The 17,699-nt window shown below is 40.4% G+C and overlaps 1 protein-coding gene across 1 annotated transcript; it reads left to right on the forward strand.

Moving 5' to 3' along the window:
• Positions 1-442: 442 nt before the first annotated feature.
• Positions 443-15,449, forward strand: gal3st2 (galactose-3-O-sulfotransferase 2). Its single transcript, XM_036557177.1, has 4 exons — positions 443-521; positions 9,885-9,995; positions 11,391-12,348; positions 12,803-15,449. The coding sequence occupies exons 1-4, from the start codon at positions 508-510 to the stop codon at positions 13,898-13,900; spliced, it is 2,181 nt and encodes a 726-aa protein (XP_036413070.1). The 5' UTR covers positions 443-507; the 3' UTR covers positions 13,901-15,449.
• Positions 15,450-17,699: the final 2,250 nt, after the last annotated feature.

Genomic DNA, 17,699 nt, shown 5'->3' on the forward strand with positions numbered 1-17,699 from the left:
GTGTTAGTGTGTGTTGCGCTGGTCTGAGTGGATCAGACACAGCAGTGCTGCTGGAGTTTTTAAACACCTCAGTGTCGCTGCTGGACTGAGAATAGTCCACCAACCAAAAATATCCAGCCGACAGCGTCCTGTGGGCAGCGTCCTGTGACCACTGATGAAGGACTAGAGGATGACCAACACAAACTGTGCAGCAGCAGATGAGCTATCGTCTCTGACTTTACATCTGCAAGGTGGACTGACAAGGTAGGAGTGTCTAATAGAGTGGACAGTGAGTGGACACAGTGTTTAAAAACTCCATCATTAAAACCTACACCTGTTTATATAGAGATCCTCTCGCCCTCTCTCTCTCTCTCTCACTGTTTCTCTCCCTTGCTCTCCCTCTGTCTCTCGTCCAATCAGTGTTCAGTGGGCGGGGTATGTGGGTATGTGTGTGAGTGTGAGTGTGAGTGTGTAGAGAAGTGGACGCAGAGCTGGTCTGCAGGTTTGTGCTGGAGCTCCAGAGTGGACATGCCGAGGAGCGCGTGAGTCTACAGCACACACACACACGCACACACACACACACACACACACACACACACACTAACATGCGCGCTTTCCTTCTTTCTCTCTTTCTTTTTACTCCCTCTATCCTCTCTGACTCCCTCTCTTTCGCTTTGCACATCTTCTGTTCTCTTTAGTTCTTCTCTCTCTTTCTCTGTCTCTCTCTCTCTCTCTCTCTCTCTTTCTCTGTCTCTCTCTCTCTCTCTTTCTTTCTCATCCCTCTCTTTTCTCTTCCTCTCTTGAGTTCTGCATACTTCTTTCTCTCTCTCGCCTTCGTCCGACTCTCTGTGCTTCCTTTCTTTCCCTTTAGCCGACGGTGTGAACTCACACACAACCTCAGAAAAGATGGTTCTTTAACGGTTCTTTAGTAAAGGGTATAGTTCTGTTTAGAACCATAAGTTCTGCATTCTTTAAAAAGATGGCTCTTCAGAGGTTCTTTAGTAAAGAGTATGGTTCTGCATAGAACCATAAGTTCGACACTCTTAAAAAAGATGGTTCTTCAAGGGTTCTTTAGTGAAGAGTACAGTTCTATATAGAATATGATTCTATATAGAACCATAAGTTCTACATTCTTGGAAAAAATGGTTTATAAAGTGTTCTTTAGTAAAGGGTATAGTTCTGTTTAGAACCATAAGTTCTGCATTCTTTAAAAAGATGGCTCTTCAGAGGTTCTTTAGTAAAGAGTATGGTTCTGCATAGAACCATAAGTTCGACACTCTTAAAAAAGATGGTTCTTCAAGGGTTCTTTAGTGAAGAGTACAGTTCTGTATAGAATATGATTCTATATAGAACCATAAGTTCTACATTCTTAGAAAAGATGGTTTATAAAGTGTTCTTTAGTAAAGGGTATGGTTCTTTATAGAACCACAAGTTGTACATTCTTTGAAAAGATGGTTCTTTAAGGGTTCTGTAGTGAAGAGCATGGTTCTATATAGAACCATAATTTGTACATTCTTTAAAAAAGATGGTTCTTCAAGAGTTGTATAGTAAAGAGTATGGTTCTATGTAGAGCCATAAGTTATACATTCTTTAAAAAGATGGTTCTTCAAGGGTTCTGTAGTAATGGCTGTTGTTCTATATAGACCATGAACACTGAAAGAACCACTTGCATGCTGGAATGGTTCTTTGCATGGTGAAATGATTGATGGAGATTGTGCTGTAGATGGTTCTATATAGGATCAAAAAGGGTTCTCGTAACAATAGAAAAAACCTACATGGTGCTACATAGAACAATTTCAGAAAGTATTGTTCTAAATAGTAACAAAAAGTGTTCTTCTATTGTTACAAGAACGCTTTCTGATGATATGTTTGGTTCCTTTTTTAGTGCATGGTGAAATGTTCTTCAGATTGATGGAGAATATGCTTTATATGGTTCTATGTAACATTTTTGAAAGTGGTTCTGTATAACACCAAAAAGTGTTCTTGTAACAACAGAGGAACCCTTTTTGGTACTATATCAAACAACACCGCACAGCACATTCTTCATTAGTCTAGAGAACCATTTCACTGTGCAGAGAACCGTTTCTTTGAGTGTTTATGGTTCAGAACTGCCATCTTTACTAAAAAACCCTTGAAGAACCATTGTTTTAAGAATGTTTGTAGAACCATTCCATGCTTAAACGGTTCTCTGCATGGTGAAATGGTTCTTCAAATTCATTAGGAATATGTTGTATATGGTTCCATATAGCTCCAAAAAGAGTTCTTCTATTGTTACAAGCTTGAAAGCAGAATCCTTTTTGGTGCTATGTAGAACCATAGAACCATGCAAAGAACCACTGAAGCATAAAATGGCTCTATATAGTACTCAGTGTTCTACACAGATCCATTGCTTTTACTCAAGAACCATTGAAGAACCATCTTTTTTTAAGAGTGCATGTGGAAACATCCAATGCTTAAATGGTTCTCTGCATGGTGAAGTGGTTCTTCAGACTGATGGAGACTATGCTGTATAAGGTTCCATATAGCTCCAAAAAGAGTTCTTCTATTGTTACAAGCTTGACAGCAGAATCCTTTCTGGTGCTATGTAGAACCGTAGAACCATGCAAAGAACTATTTAAGCATGGAATGGCTCTATATAGTGCTCAATGTTCCAAACAGAACCATTGCTTTTACTAAAGAACCTTTGAAGAACCATGTTTTGTAAGTGTATAGTTACAGTAATGGTTTGCTTACTTACCCCTGTGTTTGTTTGTGTGTGTAAAGATGGTTCTTCAAGGTTTTGTTGTAAAGGAAATGGTTCTAGATAGAACCATTTCATGCTTAAATGGTATGTATGGGGCAAAGCGTGCTGGTAGCCCCTCAGACTGGTTTCACTCAGGTCCTTTACTCGTCAGTTCGACGCTGCTTCATTTACAGAGTGAGCAGAAATTCCACACGTGTGTGAGCGGCTCACTCTTCACACTCTTTAGTGCCTCTGATACGAACTTAGCAGATGTGTGTGTGTGTGTGTGTGTGTGTGTGTGTGTGTGTGTGTGTGTGTGTGTGTGAGTGTGTATATTTATCTCCCAAATCCTTCCAGGAAGATGAAAACACATTCGGTGGTTGTGGGGGCTGAGTCGGCTCTTCACGATGAAAATGATCTTTTACATCCCCCCAAAAAATGTGTGTGAAAGAGGCCAAAGCTGATCTTTTACTTGCTGAGATGAAAGGGGAACTTCACTCATTTTTCAAAATTTCTGCATAATTAAACAGTTAAAATGTAAACAGAGTCACTCAGAGTGGTTTGGTGTGAAACGCTCCATTCTAGAGAAACTTACCGAGTCAGAACTGTTCACAGTGGTGGTGATAGGAACCAGACGTCCACCTCTAAAAGCTCCCTCACAGAAAGTTACTACAGTAGATGGTTATGAATTCACTGCCTGATGACTGAGACACTGTTTATGATAGTTTAGAGAAGGTTTTGGCCTTAAACTCCATTCATGGTGGAGGGTTACATAACATGCAGGGCAAAATAGTCCCCAAAGAAAACTTATTATTATTTCAGATTTGCCACTATTTTCCATCATCAACATTCCATATAAACTCAGAAGACTCGTGTAGGTTCACTGGTGGTTCTGGATAGTAAATAAAATGTCTATATTTGTGTTGTAGTCATGGCGACCCCTGGTTCCTATCACCACCACTGTAAAGACATCTGAACCATTTCACACCAAACCACTCTGAATCACTCTGTTTACATCTCACACACTGTGTTATGCAGAAATTTTGGAAAAGCAGTGGAGTTCCCCTGCATTTAGACACTAATGTTTGACATTCTCGTCCATTACTTTAACACAAACCACCTTTACGCACATACACACACACACACACACTTCTTTACCTCTCTGTGTGTGTGAGTGTGTGTGTTGGGGGTTGGGTCCACTCCCCCTACCCCAGATGTTTCTTTGGCCTGAGGGAACCTGAGAAGCTTTGTTAAGGAGTTTTTGTTCGTCCCTCATGTGGTTTTGTGTGTGTGTGTGTGTGTGTGTGTGTGTGTTTGTGTGAACACCAGCGGGACCAAAATGTCGTTATTTATTCGGAAAAAATGGCTAAATAGCTCGCATGTGTGCGTTTCTCCAAGTGCTCGTTTCCGACTCTACTTGTGCCGGGCAGTAAAGGCCGTCCAGAGTTTGCTTGTGCAAACATTGGCTTTCGTTTCGACCACAAATTGCGCTTCATTTCACTAAAGCAGGAGAGTGGAGTATTAATAGGTCATCACTGATACCCATATAGTACATTTCTAGAATGAAAGGCATTAGAAAAAAAACAGCAGTTCATTCAGTTTACTGTAATATACTCCTCTGATTCATCCTGCTGATTAATTTATACATGATCAGACGTTTTTGCTTGATTTGACAGTTAAACTGCTAAACACTCTGATTTACAGTTAAATGCATGTACAAAGTCAGTGAGATCTGATTATTACAGCTTTTCTAAATTCTTGCGAATGCTTCTCTGATGTCTTGGCTCTGATATCGGAAAAGAATTTCCCATGATTTACTTTGCCTACCCTTCCACCCCATCACCCGCGGTCTGATCACGTTACTCTTTATGCTAACCATATGCTAGAGGACCTTGAAAAGACTCTGAAAAGTCTTTTTAAAGACTTGGGAAAGACTTTTAAAAGACTCCGAAAAGATTTTTAAAAGACTTCGGAAAGACTTTTAAAAGACTCCGAAAAGATTTTTAAAAGACTTCGGAAAGACCTTTTTTTATTAATATTCATTGGCCAGAGTTTATGAGGACATTGATTTAGACTAATTCCTCATATGTAAATCCAGGCAGGTAGTTCAAATTTTCTGGACTGTTGTTATGAGACTTATTTATCTTGTGATCTCAACATAACAAAAGTTGTTTTCCCGCTATCACAACTTAATTGTCTTGCATCGTTAAGATAATGAAAGTTTTTTTCTTAAGATCACAACTTGTTTTGAGATCACAAGATAAATAATTTGTGATGTCGAGAAAACACCTTTTGTTTTGACGAGATCACAAGAAAAATATATTGTGATATGATAAAACAACTTTTGTTATCATGAGATCACAAGAAAAATACATTGTGATGATAACTTTTGTTATCAAGAGATTACAAGGAAAATATGTTGTGATGTTGATAAAACAATTTTTGTTATCTTGAGATCACAAGAAAAATACATTGTGATGTCAATAAAACAACTTTTGTTATCATGAGATCACAAGATAATGAAATTGTGATCTCAAGATAATGGTCCAGAAATCTACATCATGGCCCCCACAGGACCCCTACAGAGCAGGCATTATTTGGGTGGTGGATCATTCTCAGTACTGCAGTAACACTGACGTGGTGGTGGTGTGCTAGTGTGTGTTGTGCTGGTACGAGTGGATCAGACACAGCAGTGCTGCTGGAGTTTTTAAACACTGTGTCCACTCACGGTCCACTCTTTTAGACACTCCTACCTTGTCAGTCCTCCTTGTAGATGTAAAGTCAGAGGCGATAGCTCATCTGCTGCTGCACAGTTTGTGTTGGTCATCCTCTAGTCCTTCATCAGTGGTCACAGGACACTGCCCACAGGACGCTGTTGGCTGGATATTTTTGGTTGGTGGACTATTCTCAGTCCAGCAGCGACACTGAGGTGTTTAAAAACTCCAGCAGCACTGCTGTGTCTGATCCACTCAGACCAGCACAACACACACTAACACACCACCACCATGTCAGTGTTACTGCAGTGCTGAGAATGATCCACCACCCAAATAGTACCTGCTCTGTGGGGGTCCATGGGGGTCCTGACCACTGAAGAACAGGGTGCAGAGAAACAGATGGACTACAGTCTGTAACTGTAGAACTACAAAGCCCATCTATATGGTCAGTGGAGCTGATCCAGTGGATAATTAGTGTAGAAGTTTATCCTCTGTTGACTGTAGGATTACACAGTAAAGGGCTGGGATGCAGTGTGTGTGTGTGTGTGTGTGTGTGTGTGTGTTGAGGAGGAACTGGGGGAAACGTCTCTTGAGACATTCTGAGTCTTGCCAGAGGGAGAAAACTGTGCAAACAGTGACTGGAAACATTCTAATCATGTCTCCAAAACACGACGATGGAAATGAGACTGAAGTTCCTTTGGATTTCATTTTGTACAGATGGTCATAATCACAGACAGAAACGGCCTTGAACTCCAGTCAGACTCAAAAGTGGGTCTTTTTTCTGTCGTGATTCCATTTAATTTCATTCCACAAAAAGCTGAGACTTTGGCAACCTCTCACGGCGAATAAGAGGAAACTGTTCTTCTTTATCTTGCGTTTATCTATTAGCTTTAAGTCGCTGTGTCATTCCTCTGATGGTCATAATGAGAGTTTTACAGTGAGGATGTCCTTCCAGGATAAATAATTCACTTAACAAATGAACTAATATAACATGTTCAGATTCCTAAAAACAACCCAAGAACAACAGGAGTCAGAGAGCTTCGCAAATAGTGTAAAAACATTTTCTTCTTCTGATTATTATTATTATTACTAAAGGTAGCAGTAGTGGTAGTTATAGTAATAGTAGTATTGATAGTAAATTAATATCTGTGAATAAAAATAAATTATAATAAAACAATTTTAGCTTATTTTATCAGTCAGTCAGTCTGTTAGTAAGTCAGTCAATTAGTGAATCAGTAAGTCAGTCAGTGAGTTAGTATGTCAGTGAGTCAGTCAGTTAGTGAATCGGTAGTTCAAACAGTAGGTCAACGAGTCAGTAAGTCAGTCAGTTAGTTAATGAACCAGATAGTCAGTCAATGAGTTAGTAAGTCAGTGAGTCAGTTAGTCAGTTAATGAGTAAGTAAGTGAATCAGTAGGTCAATCAGTCAGTCAGTGAGACAGTCTGTTAGTGAATCAGTAGGTCAGACAGTCAATGAGTTAGTAAGTCAGTCAGTTAGTTAGTGAACCAGTCAGTCGGCCAAAGAGTTAGTAAGTCAGTGAATCACTTATTCAGTTATTCAGTAAGTAAGTGAGTTAGTAGATCAGTCAGTCAGTCAGTGCGTCTGTCAGTAAGTCAACTGAAGAACAAGAACTACTGAATCAGTAAGTCAATCAGTGAGTTAGTAAGTCAGTTACTTAGTGAATCAGTAAGTCAGCCAGTAAGTTAGTAAGTCAGAGCGTCAGTCAGTTAGTGACTCAATAATTGCACAGAGTTAATAATTTAGTGTCTCAGTCAGTTAGTGAATCAGTCAGTCAGTCAGTCAGGAAGTTAGTGAATCAGTTAATAGGTGAATCAGTCAGTTAATCAGTGAGTTATTAGGTCAGTGAGTCAGTGAATCTGTCAGTCGTTCAGTTGGTGAGTTAGTCAGTCAGTTAGTGAATCTGGCTGTCCGTCAGTGAGTCAGTCAGTTAGTGAATAGGCAGTCAGTCAGTGAGTTGGTTAGTGAATCAGTTAGTGAATCAGTCAGTCAGTCAGTTGGTAAGTTAGTAAGTCATTGAGTCGGTCAGTTAGAGAATCTGGCTGTCAGTCAGTGAGTCAGTCAGTTAGTGAATAGGCTGTCAGTCAGTGAGTTGGTTCGTGAATCAGTCAGTCAGTCAATCAGTGAGTTACTAGGTCAGTGAGTCAGTGAATCTGTCAGTTGGTCAGTTGGTGAGTTTGTAAGTCAGTCAGTTAGTGAATCAATAATCGCACAGAGAGTTAATAAGTTAGTGACTCAGTCAGTTAGTGAATCAGTCAGTCAATCAGTCAGTAAGTTAGTGAATTAGTTAGTAGGTGAATTAGTCAGTCAATCAGTGAGTTACTAGGTCAGTGAGTCAGTGAATCAGTCAGTCGGTCAGTTGGTGAGTTATGAAGTCTGTCAGTCAGTCAGTGAATCTGGTTGTCAGCCAGTGAGTTGGTTAGTGAATCAGTCAGTCAGTCAGTCAGTCGGTGAGTCAGTCAGTCAGTCAGTGAATCACTCAGTGAGTCACTAAGTCAGTAAGTCGAGGAATCTGTGAATAAACTTTGCTGTGATTAAAGTATGAAAGAAGTAGAACAATCAGGACAGTCCAAGTCAACATGTTAACAGTGCGTTAATGTTACCCCCACTGCAGTAGTGCAGGCTGAAGCCCAGCTGCAGCGCACTGTATTTACTCTGAGAGAATCTCTGTTTGTAGCGCTCTCCTTTAAACACATTCGAATGAAGCTTATTTTGTCCACTCAAATGGCTGTAACAAAAAAAAATGCACTGCTTTTTAATGGAAAATATCGTACTTTAAGGTTTGAGCAAATGGCAGGACGATAAAAATACCTCAGTTCCTTATGGAGGCAGGTGGTATTTCAGAAATGTTGCCAGAATGACCGGCCATGAATCATATGATGTCCAGCCCAGTGCACATCATACTCATATGTCCTCTCGAACCTCACTGTGCGTGCTGATGATTGCTAAACAGACCCAGATTTCTTAAAAACTGCAGTCCTGGCAGACCTGTGGCCTTCTTGGTTCGTGCTGACTCTCTCTCTCTCTCTCTCTCTCTCTCTCTCTCTCTCTCTGTATGTGGTCACAGGGGTGGCTGATGTAATCACAGTCAGCAACAAAAGCAGTTTCTAATTTTCTTTCTGTGCATTCATGAGAAAATGTTGGCAAAAAAAAATCTGATCAATAATTAAACAGGCAGCTTTTCCCTGGCACACCAACATGCACAGTGATTGCTCAGGGCGGAGTCTCGCTCATATCAATTTCCCATTAAACAGGATATCATTGACAGAGAGAGAGAGGGAGAGAGAGAGAGAGAGAGACAGCAGAGGTGACTGTAAAGCCACTAAGTTTCATTAGAAAATGAAATTCTATCTGCTTCTCATATATTTGTGCATTATTTTATTTTGAGCTTTACTTTCTATTTATTGACATACCAACTTCCATACTTCTGCTTATTTATTCATTCACATTACTTTCATTTTTCAAGAAAAATCTCACTACCAAGGCAACACTGACAGAATGCAATACACTGAGAACATACATACAGCTCTGAATGCCTGTCATCTAAATGGTGATCGAAGATGAGATGAATCATGGGTAGAAAAATGCAACAAAAATGAAATGAAATGCATAAACAGTTTGCATTTCTCTGCAAGTTTCATTACAAAGTGGACATCATTAGTACCATAAAAATGTCTTTAATTATCATGATACACAATTTTTTCCATTTTTACCAGCCCCTATTTCCGGCCACTCTTCAAATGACTCAATTTATTGTCAGTGTTACTTTCCTTCATAAAAACTACTGAACATGCACAAATGCACAATTACTGTTAACTTTCCGAAATTCACTTATATTTTTACACATATATTTATATTCCTGCCACATTTCCATATTCCTCCATATGTGTATACATAAATATATTGTCCGGCCGTCAAAAGAAAAACATACATCTCCATTTTTGTCGATTTTTACTTTTCTTTGGTTTTTCTTTGGACTCGTATCTCAGAAATAGTAACTTTACAGAAGAAGGCAAAAACCTACTTTACTTTTAATGTAGGTCAATGGAACCAGAATTTTTTCCAAGTCATTTTGGGCCGTTTCCTTTGGTCCGTTGATCATGAAATTTGCACACAATGAAAAGGGCAACAGGTATTTTCAAATTACGTTCTAAACTGAAAAACTGAAAAAAGTGCCATATTTAAGTGTGCTCCCTGTAGAGGATGTCTTAACTTACTTCAATTTAGAAATTCACCAGTCTTGTAATTTATCTGATGAGTTCAAACGTTCCGACTGTATTCACACCAACACATGTCAGAAAAGCTGTACTTTCCGTGACTATGTGTAGCCATATTTAACTTGAGGCCACTCAAATAGTCGCTCTTCTACCAAACTCAACACTCCTTTCTCCGTCTTCTTTACATACAGAGGCCACTGTTTCTGATCCTGAATGCTGTGTGTGTGTTTTACAGGTGTGCGAGGACAGTGTGTTACAGTCACCTGCGGTTAACGTGGCAGGTTCTGACGGTGCTGACCGTTCTGTGCGTGGCACTGCAGTTACTTGGCGTGGTCCGACAAGCACGGTACGTTTGTGCCCCAAACTACGCCTTGTTCACTCCAAAAAAAAAAAAATACAAAACTTGTGCTGTGTCCAAAACTGCTGTATTCACTCTATAGTATACTTTTTTAGGGTTCCGCCATTTTGTAGTAGTGTCTGAATTCATGTACTACCATCACAAGTACTGTTCCCTGTAACAGTTTCCTATATACACGAGTGCTTAAACACTCTTAAAATAGATATAAAAAAGTCTGGATTCTTTTTTTTGCACCATTTCTCATGTAAAACTGATGTTAACTTAAGCTGTGTCCAAAGGTTTGTTCATTGTCTACAGCACTATGTTGGGATGTAGTAGTGTCTGTGAACATAGTGCAGTCAAACAATCCCACAATGCAAACAAAGTGATTGAACTGCATATTAAAGTAACTGGTAGCCAAATCATTAAGATCAGTCAATCAGATTTTATCATAAGCCAATGTTAAACATGCAATAAAATGGTTATTGAGGCTAAAAAAACAATGTCACATTATGCACTGACTAAAATGAACAGATTTTGGAGTATCGGCTGACACTCAATGTTAAAGGATCAGGGGCAAAAAAACAAATCCGGACATCCCCAATCAAATTGTAGGAGGCCCTGTTGACTATTTGGAGCTGTCCTAAGTTATGACCATTTTACTATACAATGCATCATTTTGAAATACTTACAAAACAGTGCCCCATTCACTATATAGTGTCCTGTTGGGGCTATGTCCAAAACTGTGCCCTTTTCATGGTATAGTGCACTATTAGGATGTGTGTAAATCCCTTATACCAGCACCATACACACTAGCTAAAAATGGGAATGGTCCACCACCCAATTAATATCTGAATAACAGAGTCAGAAACTGACCGGATGAATGAGTGAAAGGGCTGATAAATTGTGCAGCTACAGTTCATGATTGCACACCTCTGAAGTGGTCCTGTAATGTAGGTGGAGATCATGAAGTAGCCAGTAACTGGAGGTACAAGGTAGGTGTGTCTGATGAACTAGATAAGTGTAGTTAATACAAGATTATAATCAAATTATAGTGCAGTTTTGGACTTCTGCCATTTTGCAGTAGTGTCCAAAATTATTCACAGCCAAGTTACTTTCCCTGTAATAGCTCTGGTTTAAAGAACCACAGGCCTCCCACAGACGTGTGAAAAAGTTTTATAAAGTCTTAAAAAATACATGTTAAAAATTTGAAGCAATTTTTGCATCAAATGTTTAAATTGCAGCACCATTTAGGGTGATTGAATTTGCTTACCATGGCCTCAGAGACGTTGCGACTGCATACACAGCAACGTTTGACTGCATACACATGCAAAAACATTTGACATTTGACCAACAACAGTAAAGCCAGTCTCCTCATATTTGTCCTGTCTCCTGTTCTCCCAGGGATACAAAAGTAATTGGACCAGCTGATGAGCAGTCAGCCATCGCTGATCGGCAAGATGAAGGAATACTCCGATCTATCCCTGCAACCCTTGACCCACACCAGAGATACTATCAGCTTTTCCAGTGGAGTGATGGCAAGAATCTCGATACTACACCAGCCAGACGTCTCGCCAGCACAATCAGTAGGATCTTAGTGTCAAATGGATATCAGCTAGCAAGCAAAGCATCTCCACCAAAAGATCCCAAGGATGAACCCTGGGAGTACCCAGAAATTGTCAAGCGATCACCAGCCCAGAACGAAAAATCTGAAAATGTACCCAAAATGCCACCTGAAGTTCCTTCAGAAGACAAACCTGGGGTACACCTGGAAGTGGTCAAGCAATCGCCAATACAGAGGCAAAACTTTGAAAACACATCACCTACGGTTCCCTCAAGAGATGAACCAGGGGTGAACCTAGAAGAGATCAAGCAATCAGCAGCCCAGGACCAAAACTCTGAAAACATGCCGAGAAAGTTGCCTGAGGTTCCCCCAAAAGAACCAGGGGAAAACCTAGAAGTGGTCAAGCAATCACCAGCCCAGAGGCAAAACTCTGAAAGCATGCCGCCTGAGGTTCCCTCAAAAGAACTTCACAAACCACAGCAATCCAGCCCGTACGCCATCCACGCAGACTCTGACAAACAAGCTGTGATTGTATTTAGCCATGATGAAGGTGGCATGTGCCGACCCAAGAACCACATCGTCTTCCTCAAGACCCACAAAACCGCCAGCAGCACCATTCTCAACATACTCTATCGCTATGGCGACTCCCGGAACTTGACCTTTGCCCTCCCGGTGAACATGTATAGCCAGCTGTACTACCCACACTTCTTCATGTCATACTTTGTGGAGGGTTCAAGATCCGGCAGGGTGACAGAGTTCCACATCATGTGCAACCACATGCGATTCCGAGGCCTTGAGGTCAGCACAAAAATTTGTTAACCACATGCTACAAATTTTTGTGAATCATCATTGAAACAGTGAATCATCTAATTCCATAAACATGATGCAGTGGTGAAAGTTTAAAATGAGGCAGTGTTGCAGTCTTACAAAAGCTGGTTGTGCAGCCTAGATGGCTGCTGTGGAGGAATATAAGTGCTGTTTTGTTTCAACACAGGATTTAGCATGGTATTCAGTAATAAGGTAGCATGGAGTAAGAGTTATTGGTGAGAGATTAAAGATATTAAAATTACTTGCATAGTTATAGCAGGAAGAAGACCTGAAGTAACTATCTGATAACTTACAGATCCACTTTAAATATTCTCAGTATAGCCTGAGTTGGACTTTTGTTGCTACCTTCAATATCTCCACTGTCTCTCTCTCTCTCTCTCTCTCTCTCTCTCTCTCTCTCTCTCTCTCTCTCTCTCTCTCTCAGGTGAGAAAGGTGATGCCTGTGGACACCTTTTATTTTTCCATCCTGCGGAATCCAGTGTCCATGATGGAATCCATCTTCACGTACTACAAGAGCATCCCAGCTTTCCAAAATTTCAAGACTCTCACAGAATTCTTGCTGGACGGTGGCCGGTCCTTCAATGCCTCGCTGCCCAATAACCACTACGCTCGCAACCTTTTGACCTTCGACTTCGGCATGGACAACTCACCTCCGGCAAGCAAGGTGGAGTTAGACCAGCGCAGCACTGCCCTGATTGCCACAGTGGAGAGCAATTTCCACCTCATCCTCATCTCTGAGTACTTTGACGAGTCGATGATCCTGCTCAAGCACGCCCTCTGCTGGACGCTGGAGGACATTGTGTCGTTTCGGCTGAACAGCCGCAGTGAGAAGTCTCGGCACAAGCTGAGCCCAGAGTTGGCCGAGCTTGTAAAACAGTGGAGCTCACTAGACTGGCGGTTGTACCAACACTTCAACGCCACCTTCTGGCAAAGGATAGACACCATGCTGGGACGTGCTAAGCTCCAAGAGGAGGTGGAGCTCCTAAGAGCTCGCAGAGCAGAGCTTGAGCAAACCTGCCTTTTAGGGGGAGGTGCTGTCGATCCCAGCAAAGTCCAGGATGAGTCTCTGAAGCCATTTCAGTATGGTACAGCGGTTATCCAGGGATATAACATTCGCCCAGGCCTGGACAAAGAAACGCATCATCTCTGTCAGAGGCTCATCACGCCTGAGCTTCAATACACCACTGCTTTGTACACTAAACAGTTCCCTGATCTCATGGTTAAACTTCAAAATCGAGCCAAAATGGCTGCCACTAAAAATTTGGCTGCTGCCAGACGTACAACTACAAGACAAAGTGCCTTGAAACACAACTTGCAAACCAGAACGGCTGCTGTTCACAGCATAAATTCAAAAAGTAACACAAATATACAGCCACAAAAACTTGTTAATGTGCAAACGTTAGCAAAGGACAGTTCAGTTGTAAAAAGTGATGCTAACGTGGTAGCACAACAAAGCTTAGAAACTCAATCTGACCCCAGTAAATACAAAGTAATAGAACACAACATACCGTCTCAAACTTGACTTATAACGGACTACTTCATGCTAAAACCTGATTAAGCTAACCCCAGTGCAAATACTCATGCTGCTAACTCTTAATGTTGAGAGAAAACAGATGATCAGGCTGACAGCAGAAGCCGTTCATCAGATTTTGGCGTCGATGTTGACTCCCGTCCTGAAACGCAGCTTTTTTTACTGCCTATTTTAAGGACATAATGAAATCCAGCAGCCAAAACCAGATAGCTGTTAACATGCTAGCTCTTTCCCCAAAAGGAAACATGTCAAATTTCAAAACATTCCAACTTCTTTTTTTTTCCAGAAACATAAATATTCCCGTCTAGACTTCGTGCTGTTGTGGACTGGGCCTAACTCTGCCCCGAAAGTGACCTTTTCTTTCTACAGCTGCATACAATTCAAGCTCCTCCATCTCCAAGTGGATAAACCTAAAGAGAGTGTTTCAGGTTTGGCTTTTTACAGCCTAACGAATACAGTTACATGGAGCAAAAGAGCTGGTCCTAGATCACTGCCCTGCTGAAAAGGACCACTAGAACCATTGGGAACTTGACGGTTATGCTTTCTAATGGGAATTGGCTTAAGGCAGGGGTGTCCATTCTTATCCACAAAATGGCCAGTGTGGCTGCAGGTTTTCATTCCAAGAAAGCTGGAGGTCACATGATCAGCAGTTTGAAGACTGAAACCAACTGATTAGCAAGTAGAATCAGGTGAGCTCCAGCTTGTTATAAGGGAAAACCTGCAGCCACACCGACCCTTTGTGGATAAGATTGGACACCCCTGGCTTAAGGGATACAGTTAGAGGCCACTAGTTGGAGGACTTCAGATCCTGTTAGGAAACCATCAAATGCGTCTGGAATCAGAACACCTGTTAAACCATTAGGCTGGGCGTACACTATTTTAGGCCCGATTTGCCCTTTGCGTCAAATTTTCACAATCTGAAGCGACTCTCCAGGTCGGGAGCTCAGTTGGAAGCGACTGATGTTGTGGATGATCTGTAGTGTGAGAGGAGCAATGAGTGACTCTTTAGCCCTCCGATCAAACTCTGGAGTACCATATTATCAAACATGTCTGATATTTACGACTCAAAACGTTCACGAGTCCTGTAGTGTGAGAACCCTTACAAAAAAAAGTATACTTAAAGTTCAAGTAAACTTAAGTAAAGTTCAAGTATATTTCCCAAATATACTTTATGTAGTAAGTATACTAATATCAATGAACTAGTAGTGTACTTTTACTACTATTTCAGTACTTCTTGGGACTAAATTGGCCCACGTTTCATTTTACAAAGGTGTACTTTGAAGTATACTACAAGTAAAACTATACATACTGGCCTGACTGCATGTCCTTGGAAGGAAACCCAAACAGACCCAGAGAGAACGTTCAAAATCCACACAGAAAGGAGCCGGTCACCTGGCCGGGGAATCGAACCCAGGCCCTTCTTGCTGTGCTACCCACACTTGAATAAAGTACTTTTTTGTAAGGGAAGGTCAGAGATGATTCAAACAGCAGCCAATCAGAGAACTGGAAGAGGATAAACAGGCGAAGAGACGAGTATGAACAGCAGAGCAGAGACAGAGGAGCGGAGAGTAAAACACAGGCAGATGAGAGCCGATATCGATTTATAATGTTGACCAGTCGTCAGGTCACTCTCTTTACAATTTCAGCTCAGCTGCCAGTTTGTAGAGAAATATTTCTCCAGCTTTCACTGTTATATCAATGTTTCTCACCACATATTAATCCCCAGTTTGAGCTTTTGCTGCACATAAAAGCCCAAACAGGTCCAGTTTGTTGAGCTTTATTTGTGTCATGTGATCTGAGGAGATCTGGGAGTTTGAGTTCTTGTTCGTAGCCCAAACTCGTTATGTGTGTTATCATCTCTCTTTGCCTTGTTGTCTAATGTGAGTGCCTCACGACAAAGTCGTGTAGTGAACGCCCAGCCTAAGAGTCCTTTACACTGTGATATCAACCCATCAGGACAAACACAGAACACCATTAGTGACTATTGGTCACCACCAGGAATTAATGGTTCAGCAGGGTGTTTTTATTGAGAGATATTAGATCCATGTCTTGTGAAGAGGACTGGTTAAGACTGACCAAATCGACCTGTTATTTATTTATTATGGATATTCCATCTCTTGGATCATGAGAGACTTACTTGGTAAAATAAAGGCTAAATAAATAGCTGGTTCAATCCTGGGCACCGCTGTCAGTGCAGCTTCATTTCGGATCTATTTTTGGGGGCTTCATTTAGAGAACCAGGTCAGTTGTTACAATCTGACTCATTTTGTCTTCTTTATCTGGTCCAGTTGATGGAGTTTAGAGATGCCGTTCACATTGATGGTTTGCTGAAATGACCTTTTATTTGCATGTCGTTTAACCAGCATGGACAAAATTTGAGGTTTCCCAAGATCGGCCAAAGCCAACTCATCACAGGATGGCCGGTGTTGGCATTAGCGATAGTTATCAAGCAGTTAATAATGTCCTAGTAGATAGAACCACATCATTTAGAACCCTAATTTTACGTAGTTTTTTTGGTATTTTTGGTCAATTACAATTACAATTATAAAGTATGTTCATGAGATAGCCACACAGGCTCCTTTACAGGAGACCTTGGGCTACTCAAATATGCCATTATTTCACATGTAAATGCCAACAGAATTTGCCTAATTTTTGAAAAATTTACTCAGCACCTGCAAAATTTTGTAATTTTTTTGCTTAGACAGATTTTGTCACCTCAGATACCTTTTCAGAAATTGTCTGGAGTGTCTGTGAGCTGAAAATCTTAGAATTTTGATGGTGGTTAATTTTATTAGCTAAAATTTAATGAAACACTAATTTAAGACAGTTACTGTAAATTATGATTTTCCGTAAAATTACAGCATTTCAGTGTCCACAGTTTATAGAATACGCCCGTTTGTCTTTTTATACGCTATTAATAAAATGTTTCTTCAAGGGTTCTTTAGTAAAGAAAATATAGGACCATGAGCACATAATTAAAGGGTTCTCTGTATGGTGAAATAGTTCCTCAGATTGATGGAGATTGTCCTGTAAATGGTTCTGTACAGAACCTTTTGGAAAAGGGTGATACACATTTAAAATCATGGTTCTTCTAGGATTCATTAGTAAACAAAATCATTCTATAAAGAACCATGAACACTTAAAGAATCCTTTGCATGTTTAAAGGGTTCTTAAGAATGTGCTGTATAAGAATCCTTTTGGGTGCTATGTAGAACCCTTCTTGAAAAGTCTTCTATATAGCACCCAAAAGGTTCTACTATTGTTACAATGTCAAGCTTGTAAATAGTAAAGAAAATGGTTCTATATAGAACCATGAACACTCAAAGAACACTTGGCATGATTAAAAGGTTCTTTTTGTCATAAAATCGTTCTTCAGATTGATGGAGAATGTGCTGTGGATGGTTCTGTATAGTTTTTGAAAAGGGTTCTACAGTATATAACACAAAAAGGTTCTTCTATTGTTATAAGCTTAACGTCATTACAATAGAAGAACCTGTTTTGGTGCTATATAGAACCCTTCTCATAAAGGTTCTAAATAGAACCATCTACAACACATTCTCCGTCAATCCGAAGAACTATTTCACCAGGAAAAGAACCTTTTAATCATGCCAAGGGTTCTTTGAGTGTTCATGGTTCTATTAAGAGCCACTTTCTTTACTAAAGAACCCTTGAAGAAGCATCTTTTATTTAAGAGTATACAAAGTTCGGTCTTTGTGAATTCAGATCACTATTACCTGTTCATACTTCTTGCTTGCAACTAAAAAATTACAGTTTATTAATTAAAAAAAAG

The sequence above is a fragment of the Colossoma macropomum genome, unplaced genomic scaffold (assembly GCF_904425465.1).
Source record: "Colossoma macropomum unplaced genomic scaffold, Colossoma_macropomum, whole genome shotgun sequence".
NCBI lineage: Eukaryota > Metazoa > Chordata > Actinopteri > Characiformes > Serrasalmidae > Colossoma > Colossoma macropomum.

Bases quoted from the DNA above. Each gene is read 5' to 3' on its own strand.
- gal3st2 (XM_036557177.1), top strand. The intron at 9,996-11,390 runs GTACGTTTGTGC...CTGTTCTCCCAG, and splicing joins GGCGTGGTCCGACAAGCACG to GGATACAAAAGTAATTGGAC. The intron at 12,349-12,802 runs GTCAGCACAAAA...TCTCTCTCTCAG, and splicing joins TGCGATTCCGAGGCCTTGAG to GTGAGAAAGGTGATGCCTGT.